This window comes from Vanellus vanellus (assembly GCF_965231255.1).
Source record: "Vanellus vanellus genome assembly, chromosome: 7".
Classification (NCBI taxonomy): Eukaryota; Metazoa; Chordata; class Aves; order Charadriiformes; family Charadriidae; genus Vanellus; species Vanellus vanellus.
The window spans coordinates 31,116,712-31,130,168 of NC_138912.1; the positions used below are offsets into that span (position 1 = coordinate 31,116,712).

The 13,457-nt window shown below is 44.1% G+C and overlaps 1 protein-coding gene across 1 annotated transcript in view; it reads left to right on the forward strand.

Moving 5' to 3' along the window:
- Positions 1 to 638: 638 nt before the first annotated feature.
- Positions 639 to 13,457, forward strand: part of GLUD1 (glutamate dehydrogenase 1) — a 30,553-nt gene continuing 17,734 nt past the window's right edge. Inside the window, exons 1-2 of the mRNA XM_082486452.1 lie at positions 639 to 1,147; positions 13,039 to 13,119. Of these exons, the coding sequence (XP_082342578.1) occupies positions 712 to 1,147; positions 13,039 to 13,119 (517 nt within the window). The 5' untranslated portion in view covers positions 639 to 711. The remainder of the gene's footprint in view (positions 1,148 to 13,038; positions 13,120 to 13,457) is intronic.

The following is a 13,457-nucleotide window of genomic DNA, read 5'->3' on the forward strand; positions in this document are numbered from 1 at the left end:
CAGAGGCGGCCCCAGCAGCCACCTCCAGCCTCGCACTTGCCCTTCAGGGAAGGCTACTTGCCCCGGGTTCTTCACCGACACGGGCGGGCGCTTCCCCGGCGCAGGGCAGCGGGGCAGAAACTGACGAGCGCCCCGCCGCACCTCAGCGCTCCGCCCAGCAACGCCGGCCGCTAACGGTCGCCCGGCGCGAGCGGCAGCCGCGAGCGTGCGGGAGGCGACCGGGGAAGGGGGACGCCCCGAGCAGCCGCTCCGCAGAAGGAAAGGGAAGCGCTTGGGGCGCGGACGGCTTTGTAGGGCGGGGCGCGGGGGCTGCACACCCTCCCCCGCCTCGGCGCGAGCGCGCATGCTCGCCACACCCCCTCCGTCCCGCCCATAGCGAGACTCCCGCGCGCCGCGCCCCCTTCCCCTCCGCGAATCCCGCCGGGGGCGGGGCGGAGAGGGTGGTGCGCAGGCGCAGTGGGGAGGCGCGGCGTGTTCCTTTGGGCTACCCCCACCCCCCCCACCCCGCGCGCGCCCCCCTTCTAGCCCCCCCCCCTTCCCCGTTGCTCCCCCCCCTCCCCCCTTCCCACCTCCTCCCCCACCCCGGGGCCGTTTAAAGGCGGCGGCGGCGGCGCCTCGCGCCTCTGGCGGCAGCAGCGGCAGCGCCGGGGTCCGCCACCGCCTACCCCGCTCCTCCCGTCTTCAGCGGAAGCGCCGCCGGCGGCCGCCGCCATGTACCGCTACTTGGGGGAGCTGCTAGCGTCCCGCCTGGCCGCCGGCTCGGTGCTGGCGGGTGCGGAGCCGGGCGGGCCGGCGGCGGCGGCAGCCGGGGGAGCAGCGGCGGTAGCGGCATGGGGCGGGGGCCGGTGCCCGCGGCGGCACTACTGCGAGGCGGCGAAGAAGGAGGACGACCCCAACTTCTTCAAGATGGTGGAGGGGTTCTTCGACCGCGGCGCCAGCATCGTGGAGGACAAGCTGGTGGAGGGGCTGCGCACCCGCGAGAGCATGGAGGACCGGCGCCACCGCGTCCGCGGCATCCTCCGCATCATCAAGCCCTGCAACCATGTGCTCAGCGTCTCCTTCCCCATCAAGCGCGACAACGGCGAGTGGGAGGTGATCGAGGGCTACCGGGCGCAGCACAGCCAGCACCGCACCCCCTGCAAGGGAGGTGAGACCCGCCCCGGCCCGCGGCGGCCATGCCCTGCCCTGCCCTGCCCGTCCCCGGCCCGCTCCCCGGCGGTACCGACGCTTGGCTCCCCGCTGCCGCCCGGGAGGCAGCGGCCTCCCTCTGTCCCCTGTCCGGGCGTCCCTCCGTCCTGCCCGGCGTCAGGCAGGGCGGGGGGTGCGAGCGGGAGCTGGGCGGCCTGGGTTGGAAAACTCCGGGCTGGAAGCGTCTGCTCCGGAGCCCCCGGCAGCGGCAGGAGCCGTCCTGTAAGGCGCTGCCTGCTGCCCTGGGGAAACGGGAACGCTCACCCGGGAAAGCTCGGTTAGAGGGAAAAGTGACGAGTTTTCCCCGTTACCGGCTGGTTACGCGGGGAGAGGCAGAAGTGTTTGGTTTTGTTTTTTTTTTTTTTTCTTGGGAAAGGTGATTTGGCGTAGGTGAGACCAACAACGTGCCGGTGCGGAGGCACCGGGCGGGAGGTGAGTCCCGCTGGGGCTGAGCAGAGCCGAGCTCGCGCGGGATCGGTTCCGATCCCGGGGGAATCGCCCTCCCTTTGAGTCCGGGATAGATGGCATTTCCCTGAAAAACAAATACAGTTGTCCTTCAGCATGACTTATTCAGGAGCTCTGGTCTTTGTGGGCAGTTAAGTATTAGAGTCCTTTCCAGGACTGTGTCTCAAAACAGAGCTTCTGTAGTCTATAAATATTTTTATTTTTTTTCAGCGTAGACCAACTTTGTGGTAAATAAGGATGGCTGCAGACAGAAAGCAAAGGTTTTTTTTTGTGATTTCTTATCAAGGAAGACCTCTGACTTCCAGAATAGAGTAGAAAGGGTGTTCTTAGGTAAATGTGTTCTTGACAATCAGTTCAGCTGGTGTTTATATACGACATGGGAATTTTTCTCTTTGCAGCACAGATAATCTGTCCTGTTAATGTGGTTTCCAACTTTCCAAAATCAAATATGTAGTGAGTGTCCTGTGACATGTTTAATTCTTACCCAAAAGAGGCTGACTCAAAATAATTTCTGGTGATTACTTGGAACAAGAGTTACTGGCATCAGTACTGGCTGGAGCTGAAGTTGGGCATGGCTGAGGCTTACTCTTTGTGGAGCTACTGTTTCTCTGCCATTTCTATAATTGCTTTTAAAATACTGATAGGTATTACACTTCTGTTTTGTTACTGCTTAGGTTAAGTTATTTTTTCTGCTGCTTACAAGAAGTCCATTTCTGTACAGCCTGGTACTCTTAAGATCCTGGCTTGCATAACAAAATGCAGTTCAGTGGCAAATGAAGTAACAAGATAGTATTTAACATATAATTTCTAATATTTCACATTAGTATTGCCCAGAACTGCAGGCATTAAAGTTTTCACAACAAAGAATTATAAAATACTCTGTATGTGAACAAAAAACATCAGCTGGGTGATTGGTTACCTTCTGTTCTGATACCTACATTTCTAAACCCTGGCCAGAATTTCTTGGTTTTCAGCAGCATTTCTTATGCCTGCCTGCACTGACACTGGAGCAAACACTGGAACATTTATGGAAAGTTACAATTGTAAATTTCAAGGCAGTTGGAAATGGCAGCTAAAGAAAATACTAAGTCTCAACAGTTTGTCCTTTTCTTCCTGTGCTGCTCCCCACCCCCCGTGGATTTAGGGAAGGAATTGCAAATGATATTTCCTTTCCACTCTTTTCAGCGTAGTGATCATAAATGGATTTCACCTTCTAATGCTCTCTAGGAATTTGCTCACTATCAGATGACAGATCTGGCTTTGTAGTAAATTTAAATGGGACTGTGGTAAGTGTAGATTGACTGCTTGAAACCTGCTATGAAAAAAGGTGGGAGGAAGTAGAACATTCCTACTTAAACTGCAAAGAACAGGGGCGGTAAAGATATTTCTACCGTTATGGTGCATTTGATCTACTGGAAATGCTGCAACAACTTGAGCTTTTTTTCTAAAAGTGATTTTTTTAAAACTAGAAGCCTGGTGAATTCCACAGGGGAAAAAAAAAAATCATAAAGCCCGGTGAAATACAACTCAAACTCCATAATAGTGTGGATATAGGAAAACTTGCTGAAGTGAGTGTCTCGCACTGTGTGGAGTCCAGAGTCCAATGCAAGTTATTCACACCGGCAAGAAACACCAAGGGACATAAGGCCACCTTTCAAAAGAAGGGGTGGGTTGGTACCTCAAAGGCTTGCAGAGCAGCAGGAGGAACACAGCTTCCAGATCTTTTCAGAGGCAGAATTGTGAACTTTAACTTCGCGCTTACTGAAAAGTAAAGTTTGATAAAATAAGGTTACCCATACCATTTTTTTTTAAGGATCTGTATTTCTTTACTAAGAAAGAGACAGCCTTTAGTTACTGCTAGGTAATCTCTATCAAGTAGGGATGTGTTGTCATCTCTGTCATTCTTTTAAGGAGCATTGTACTTTAAATGCTCATCTCTTGTATTTCTTGGGGTTTACATGTTACATCAATTGTAATAAAATTTGGCTTTACATTTTTAAGTACATTTGCAGAAAAAGTACATGGTATGCCCATTTATTACTTACTAGTAAGCTGAAGGATAAGATGCTGTTTAAAGAATATTAAATACTGTTCTGCATGCAGATTAGACATATGATCAAAGTGCACTTTCAAGATTCAAGTATGGAATGCAGGAAAACAAATGTTTTTAGGTCTTTTAAAGGCTGTCTTCCTTTAATTTTGTTCCTCGTTTCTTTTTATACATCCATACGAAAATGCCTCATTAGCGGTTGTATTTTACTTCTGTATACTGTTTTTGTTTGTGAGGTCATTTACATATTTAACCATGAACTAATGAAGAATTTATACTGTAAACAAAATTTTAAAAATCTTGATTTAAATGCTCTAAACCTGGAGAGAGCTCAATTACTTGAGGAAACAGAGACTAAATAAACATTTGAATTATTTGCACTTTAGCAGCACCTTCTGTTTCTACTAAATGTTTTCAGGTTACCTTTATAGCAGTTAGATTATGTTCCTTCTGTCACAGATGTCATCTTTAATTTCTTTGCCTGCTCATTCTCTTCTAGGGTGAAACCTCAACCCTTCCTTAGTAATCCAGCCCAAATCTGGAAAGTTCCAAACTTCTTAATGTGAGGTTGATCTTTATGAAGCAAGTTTAAAACTTACATGTGCCTGCAGATGATACCTGCCAGTAGAAATGCAGCAGTTCCTTGACTGCCAGTCCTTCTGTACCTCCTCTCTGCTGTCTTCTCTGTTGCCTGCAAGTAGAAAGAACTCAGCAGAGTGAATGCCAGAAGAGACCTGATTTGAAAATAAGGCTCCTGACTGGATGGATGACTGCGGCTTGATACAGAAACGGAATGGCAGACCACATGGGTTGGGCTGGATGAGGGAAGATTCAAGACCATTCTTACATTTCTTGCATAGGCATTCTACACGTTGGTGGGAAACCTGACTGTCAGATTTCTGTTTGAGAATTATGATGCTCTTAATACCCTAGTTCTAACAGTCTAAAGCATAGTTAATAAAACCAGGAAGTTATTTAATGGCTTATTCTTCTCTCTTCCCCCAAAACAGGTGTAGAAACACAAGTCAGCTTGATTGTGTAGGACACAGTTGTCACTACAAGGTAGTGCCAGTGATTCTTCATTGGGTCAAGAGAAGAGCTTTACAGGAAAACTGGCACTAAGTGCTGAAACATGCTCTCTTTTCAGTTTATATCTTGTGGGGTTTTCCCACCTCATTGAGAGAACCCAGAAGCAGCATTTCTTGTTGCATCCTGTGGTGCTTACCTATTTAATTGTTGTAGAAAAGAATCCTTAATTCTACTTTGGGGGTTGCAAACCTTTGCAACTCAAGAAGGTGGTGATTCTTTTTCTTTTGGTGTGCTTCTCTTCTTTGCCTTAGGAATCTTTACGAAACGATCATGAATATACCCATTTAAGTGGTAGGCCTGGCAGTATGTCCAGCACGCGAGTCTGGGTTTTAAAGACTCCCGTTTTCTGCAACGTAACCGTTTGCTGGAGAGGAAGATTAATTAGAAGCCTCCTCATCCCATTGAGGACATGCAGATAAGCAGTTTTTCTTGTGTGTTGGAACTCCGGTTGCGTACGATCCAAACTTAGCATTTGTATGACTGGACTGATGCTGCGTGGTAGCTGAAGTAATGCTGTGGGTCAGATCACTCTTTCCCTTGCTCCTGCGGTGACTTGCGTGCTAGTGGCCAGCACTAACAGGAAACCACAGCTGCTCTTCTTCGCTGCACTGACAGCTGCCTAAAGAACTAAACCAAACCAACCAGGGTACAGGAAATGAGATGGCTGAATACAGATGACTGTTGAAAAGTGCTCTGGCCGTTCCTACTTAAAGTAAGGAATCTTTGTAAATAGTTTTATCAAGTTCTATGAAAGGTATAAAACTGGTTAAGCTGCTTTTTCATGTGGTTGCTGACGGCTGTTTTCATTAATAGGTCAGTTTCAGAGAACAGATTGGTGAAAATAAGCTTATTCATATTTGCACATTGGTTATTGAGTTCTTACCTGCTTAGTGGTATGGAAGTGATTCTGTGTTTGTTAGGCGGTATTTACTGCAGGGATAAAGCTATTAAGTGGTTTTAAAACTTTTTAAAGCCTTTTCATGTTAACCGACTGTCCAACAAGTCTGTTATCAATGAAACCAAGTGAATCAGAGTTGGGAAACAGCCTAACCTTTTGTTTTCGCTCACCCAAATTGCCTTAACCAAGTCTCAATGGCTTCCACAGTTCCAAAAGGCTTTAACACCATCTTTAGTTCCAGATTACATTTAGTCTGACTTTCACTTACATAGGCATTTTGAAAAACTTTGTCATATGTTACTTCAAAGTTCACCATCTGTATATGAAGACAGATGATTCTTACTTTATTTGCTCAGTCAACTTGGAGGCAAATGAATCTGATTTCCTGTGTGGTGCTGCTTTGGCTGGTTAGTGGAAGAAACTATTCGGCATTACAAAACTTTCCTATCTTCTGCTTTTTGCTGCTTTTCTTCTGCCTATCAGGATTTCTCTCGTCCTCACCTGACTTATGACTTCATGTTAATGAGCTTCTTACTGCTTAAGAAGACTTTTTTTTCATGCTATCCTTGCCACACGTTTCCAGTTGCAGAGGTCTGAGGCTGACGCTAACCTCAGTGCCCAGTCATGCAATAGCTTTTGTTGTACACATTACCTTGTCTAAAACAGTATACGTGCATCACGGTGCTAACCTCACTTGCAAAAGAAGCAGCTTTACACATGGAATAGTCGGACCAGTGCAACCCCATGTCTTGTCTTAGCTACCGTGACATTGTTTATTCCCCTTAGTAAGTGAGGGAAGTAAGAAGTAGTGCTATAAGGTATCTTCACTTCAGCAGAGCCCTGTTTATCCTGAGGTTGTATTGTGGCTTTGCTTTATTAAGTCATGCACGGTTGAAAGTTCTGAGGTTGTGCCTTTGGCCCAGGGGTCTTAGAGGGTAAGTCGTGGAAATGTACCCTGGGGACCACGCAACAGATGGAAGTGTAACATAGACCATCTGTAACTTGAAATAAACCATGGAAACTGATCTAACTTCAAAAGAATATGAGAGTTTTACAGAAAAAAAGTAATTAGCTTGACTGTGATAACAACACTTGCTGTGTTACAGCTAAAGTTTATATGAGTACTTTATTTTCATAGGTTTCTGTTTTCATATTGTAGAGCATACCTAACTTTACAATTAGTACAACAGTGGATACATATTTAAATCAAAAATTGAAAAAAAAACAGGACAAAGGAGTGGGTGTCCTATGCTTTTGCTGTACTTTAATAAACTAGTTGCAATTCTCAGTGAAACTTATCTGTTTTGTGTTTTTACCTCTGATGTTCTTGCAGAAGGCTATCTATGCCTTGCACTTCTGGCTATGAATCTTTTCGGTCTCAGCTTTTTCATATAATCAGCCCGTATTGTTTGTGCAGTAGCCAGCGTTGTCCTTGATCTTAAATAGTTGTTTTCCCTTGCCGCTGTTGGCTCCTTGTCTATTTATAGAGAGATCATACCTCTCTCAGCATTGGGCTTTCTGGATAAACACGTGTTGGAGAGAGCGAGGAGGGGAATCTCTTGCGTGATAGTCTCCCTCCTGTTCTCTGGGTCATCCCAGCAGGCATTCTTTGTTGCATGAATTGCAACAGCTACATCTTGTTGGGAAATAAACTCATAGGCAGAGCGTGGAATTTGCCTGCTTCATGTCAGCACTATGGTGGCTTGCTTATTGTTTAGTGGCTCCTGTGGCATTTGGACTAGCCAGGGCCAACTCGTGTGTTATTTCCGCCCTCTGCACACACCCATGCGCATGGTATTAATATCTGTGTGGAAGTGGTGCTACAGTGGACTGGTACATCTCTCTGTACCAGTCCTTGTTACTGCCGTGTGAGTGCAGTTTCATGAGCAACCTAATCCTTTAGGTAGGGCTGAGGTAGTGCTATAGGTAAGACTCTACTTTATACCGTATTCTAAGTGCATGAATTCAGGTAATATGTGCTTGCCTGGTAGTGTACTAAATTTGCTGTATTTGCATTTAAAACACAAGATCTTACTAATCCACCAGTCTTCTTTTAATAGAGAATGTTCTTGGTTTTCTCTGCTTGGAATGAAATAAACATATATGTGTATGTGTTTAAGCATATTTCAACTATAAGTACAGGTCATTGAAAGTATACAAGAGGTGGTATACTGAAGTATTCTGTCTGGTTGACTACCTTAATGGTTGCTGATAGATAATTCTGGTTAAATCAGAATGGTGGGATGTGTCCGTAGGGGAATGTCTTTCTTGCCTTAGGTTATAGCTGGCTAATGCTGCGTGGGAAGAGAAAAATATTTTTATCTCCTCTCTTGGCAGTTAATGAATTGAATTTAGGAGTGTTCTTGTTTTTCAGCACTGAATTACTCAGCTTGCTTTGTTGGGTTTGTCTGGAATTTCTTAGTCTTCAATGATTACGAATTTGTCATTGTGCTGTTTAACACACTTTCCAAATGGTTAAATAAGGCTAAACAGTTTCCTTATAGGGAAGGATGGATTGTTTTTCTGGATTTAGAAAAATGTACTTGTTCTGAAAGAGCCTAAGGATTGCTTGAAACATCGATTCCTACTCTGTTAGGTGTCAACGATTACGTAGAGTATGATAGCAGCATAATTACAGCCTCACTTGCTTACTTCCCAAACTTCATCTGCATAAAAATGTTAGACATGATCCAGAGTTAAAACATTAAGGAACCAAGGCATTACACTAAATGCTGGAGCTGATTTATGGATTTTGTTTGGGGATTTTACTGAATAGTTTGAACAAGGTGAGCATCTTTACTGAAGCTCCTTTAGGTTCTGGATGTAATGTCAGCCTTTGGGCAGGGTCAGGCAAGGTGTTAACCATCTCATGGAGCCACTGCAGAATCCAGTGCTGCTAATTGGGAGATTCATACGGCTGTAGCCAGTTCTAAGCTGTATGGATAGTGTAGGATAGCTGCTGCCCTGCAACCCTCGTTCTGATGAGCAAGCATTGTGCAAGCAGAGGTGAGCAGAACAAATGCATGGTCTTAACAAGAATTGTCATCTGTAAAGGACCCTAATTAGTTTCAAAGATCAAAAGATGATCATAACTGGAAGAAAACACTGAAGTCAGACCAGGACAAAAGCCTTGGTTAGGTATTAATAATTCAGACTGAGATGCAAGTCTGTTCCAGGTTCTGGGGAACTTGAGAGACTTGCTAAGATTTGCAAGATATTTAGTGCGGGAGGAGTAGTTTACCAAGTGTTTTGCGCTGAACTGTTGCTATGGCAACTGTTTAGTTTTGAGACTTGTCTTTGAATACTTCACACTCATTAGTGGTCAGGGCATACGTAGATACTACTATTTAAGATCACTGCACTAGAAGATCAGGAAATAATCACGCTAACTTTTCTAAATGTAGACTTTTCAGGCATACTTGAAAGGCAGTAATCATGCTTGAAAAGTTGGGGGTTCTGTACACCATGTTTTCTAAGGAAGCATAATAAACACGCTGAACATCACGGAACACACTGGAATCTCTACAGCGTAAAATCTAGTAGGATGTATAGCGAGTCTTCTTTGAAATAAAGATCTTTGTTACGTGCCTGCTAGTACACTCCTTAGTACAAACCTGCTGATTAAAATGGTAATTGACGGCTATCATTATAGAATCCAAAATACAGTCTTACTGATAATTACTACTTTGACATTTATTTTAAAAATACGGTATTTCAGGTGCTTTACTGCCTGCATGTGGAACAGTGAAAATTAATCAATAGCATCTATCTAAGATGCTAAGCTTAAACCGTGAGAAAATTTTACTTTGGCCAAAACAATTATTGGGCTCAGTGCAAGAGGTAGCTGGGTGAAGTATAATATCTCCAAAATACAGATCATAAAAAAGAAGCTTTAAAAGCATAGACTTTGCAATGTGGTGATAAAGCCTTCTCTTTATACTGACCCGTAATAAAATTAAAACGAAAACATTTCCTCATCTAAAGGTCTTGTGCATAGAAAAACAAAGTCTCCTTCAGCATACTGTTTAACTTTTTGGGGTGTGGCAAGGAAAGAGAGTTCTCAACTAGAACAAGAATTTGTATGTTTTCCAGTGAAAAGTATTTTCCATGGCAGTGAGTCATACTGTAACTTGAGGCTTTCTTCAAACTCTTTTTTGTAGCTAGTTTGCTGTAAAAGTCACAAGTTTCCAGAGACTTACTGCGTGGGACTTGCCAGGGTTTAAAAAACTTATAATCTTGCTGGGTAGCAGTGACTTTCATTTGCTTATGTATTAAGAATCTTTTTTTTTTTTAAAAAAAAAACCAAACTACACAGTATTTTATCTGCATATAAGGTCCATTTTTAGACCGAGGCTATTGAATGCATAGTAACACTGCCAAAAGAGCCATGCAAATGCATGGCAATACTCTCCTTCTGCCAAGTTAGGAAGCTGTCAAACTAAATTTCACTGATGTCCAAATAGAATAGAAATTAAGTCTTTTATCTTTGTGCATCCCCTTGCAGATGGAATGTACAGCATTCTCAGATGCCTGCTTCTCATCAGTCCTAACAGCTTAGCACAAATAACTTCCCTGTCAAGAGGTGGGCCTCCTGCGGAGTAATTACAGTTCCTGCAAAATGGTAACTGGCCAAATTGTGAAAAGGAACGAAGTGTTAGCGCATCTTAAATGTTATCTGCTCATGCCATAGAAGGGGAAGAAATTGTCACACCTGTCAGGGAACCTGGAATCCACACCTTAAACTATGCCTGACACTGTAATGAAAGTTTTTAGCAGATAAACTGGAGCAAGGTGGTGAGTGAAGTCAGCACGACTCAGAATCGAGTAGTCTCCCACTTAGGAAGATAAAGCCAACGGACAAACCATTTCAATTAAAGCTGTTTAAAAGGTTAGAAAAGAAGTTAGATCTTGCTCAAAAATGTGAAGCTGTCCAGGAAACGACAGTTTCAGCCTCAAGTCCACAAGTTTTCCCTGTTCTGGTGTATGTGCATGGGTAACAAATGGGCATCTCGGCTGAAAGCCTTTCAGTACTTTGTTAGTCTTGGGGCTTTTTGCCTAGTTCCCTTGGTATGAAAGTTTAATATTTATTACTGTAAAGTTTATAGTCACCCTTGAGTGTAATACAAGGAAATTGGAAACGTAACTGCTTTGCGTGTGAGTCTTCTAGTTAAACTGCTGCTTGTTCACCTTTTCAGATCCCATCTTCGATGTGATGTGCAGAAGAGGCCGCTCTCTCCTTTTATATTTTGCTTCCCTGTTAAAGTTGTACAAAACAACTATCCCTAACTATTTCGCCCGCTGCTGCTTTCCCTATATCAATAAACAGCGTTTTGTGTGCCTGCAGGAGTATAGTTATACCAAAACTGCTTTGTGTACGCAACTTGAAGTTGAATAAATATATGGGTTGAATAAATACACGGTGACCTAGTTCAGCTGGGGGTGGAGGGGCAGAGTTCATTTCTGCGCGGGGCATGGATGGGGGCTTCAGGCTTGGCTGGCTTGAGCAATGCTCAGATGAGACCTGTCCCCGGAGTACCTGCTCAGCCAAGAGGGAACAGTGTCCCCAGGCAGGACAGTCAGTGCCAAAGGTGGTGTTTGTTCCTGCTCAGGGCCTGACAGAAGGATAACCACTCACTCCTCTGAAGGATCAGAGTAAGAAGTGCTAAAAGAACACATACGTCGTAACTTTGACTGGTCTGTTGGGCTCGGATAGATCCCACTTAAATTTCAAACGTTCCTTCCCCATGAGAGGTTCTTTAAAGCCCAGACATTAACACCTTACAGCTACCGAAGTCAGAAACTAGTTAGTTTGCTTTTGGAAACCACCCTTCCCCCATATACACACTAAATTTAAATTCTGTTCTGTAGAGGCATGGGACTTTCTTTTACTGATTGAACTCGCATAAGAAAGCAGCACTTGGCCACTTGGCCCTGAGCTTTATTTGAGCAGCACTCAGTTCCTTTGAAACTGGGACTGTTTCCAGAGCATTCAGGAATGGCTTTCATAGCAGCAGAGTGTTTTAGTTTGGATAATGCATGCTGGCCTTTTTTCACTCCTGAGGACCTGAATATGGTCTTCTCTTTACATAATAGGAAATTTGTGGTGCCTTGTACCTAGCGTCTAAAGGACACTCTGTGCCTGCTACAAACCACCGTGCAACTTGGCACAACCTACAGTCGAGGATTTTGGGGGGTAGAGGTGGGGATAATAAATTCTGCACGGCTCTGTTATATGCTTGGCGATGTAGGAGAAGCTTGGATAGAAGCTAACATAGAGCTGTAGGGGTTTGTTTTGCTGTGGCCACATGACTTTGGGCACTGTGTTGATCTTAAATGTCATTTTTAAGCTTCTGTAGTTCTGTACATGTGCCCTATCAGTTTGGTTAAATATTTTCTACTCTGCAACTGCCTCCAGAATACATGAATTTTAACTTTGAGTTCGATCAACTCATTGGGTGGTCACAACCCATTTTTTAGAAGACTGGTAAGAGTCAGGCAGGTGACAGATCTCCCTACCTTTGCGTAATCGTTTTCTGCTCAGTTTTGAACTGCCTTGATGGCTGGGATCACCCATTTTGCATCCAAGCTGATTTCAGGCCACAACAATTTCAATTTGCATCTGGGCCACTTGTCAGCACGCACTTGCAGTTCTGCCGAATGGCTCAGAGCAGGGCGTGCAGGTGTGGGCTGGCTTCCACGTGGGTGCGGGATGGGTGGCCTTGCTCACACAAGCATGCTGGGGTAGAGTTATTCCATCAAAATGTTTGGAACAAATTTGAATTAGTGGAATGACTCGCTGCTGTCTGTTACGTGGCTGTGCCTAGTAGCCAGAGCTCTGAAGCTACGTACGTTTTTGTTGGACCACAGCCAACGTATTGCAAGGCTCATAACAGGAGCTTGCTTTACTCTAGCAAAGAGATCTTGGTTATAACCTCTACTGATAAATTATATTCAGGAATAAAGTTCATCTTGTATATACAATAAATGAAATCCAAAGCTAAAGTTCTTAAGGGATGCTGATAAGCTTTATCAGCCTCTCAAAAAGTCTACTCTGAGTTATCTATCAGCTTGGCTCATCTTCCTCCCAAGCAATATTCACTTTTGTTCCCAGGTTGAGTACTCCTGTTAAAGTACTTAACAGAAAATTGCTGAAGTCTTGAATTTCTGCTAAGCAAAAGATAGATATTTAAGTAGAATAGGGGATTGTTCTTTAAGCCTTAAAACAAATAAATTGATAAATTGCATACTTGCATGTTATAGGTGGCTGGTCTAGAGTTAACTTTCCCAATTTATAGATACCTGTGAAGTTGTTCAGTGAGTTCCTTTTTTTCTCATGTGTCTTTTGCAGGTATTCGTTATAGTTTGGATGTTAGTGTGGATGAAGTGAAAGCCTTAGCATCTCTAATGACGTACAAATGTGCTGTGGTTGGTAAGTGACAATTTTTCAAGCAAGGATACCATCGTTAATTTCAATCAGTACTGACGTATTTTACAGAAAAGCATCTAAAGGATTAAACTAAGTTTTAGACACTAATCTCTCGTTAAAATCAGTAGCAAGATGGGAAAAAAATTGTATAGTGACCAAAATAACAATACATATTCCCTCTGCTGTTACTGTAGATACTTCGAATAAAGTCACATTTTCATTTGAAAAGTCCAAATTCTGCTAGTTACCCCCTCCCATAAAAGTACTGCTCTTGAACTCATATCAAAGTATGACAAACTTGGATTAGGAGGGGGCTAATTTTAGGGGGAACAGATGGAGGC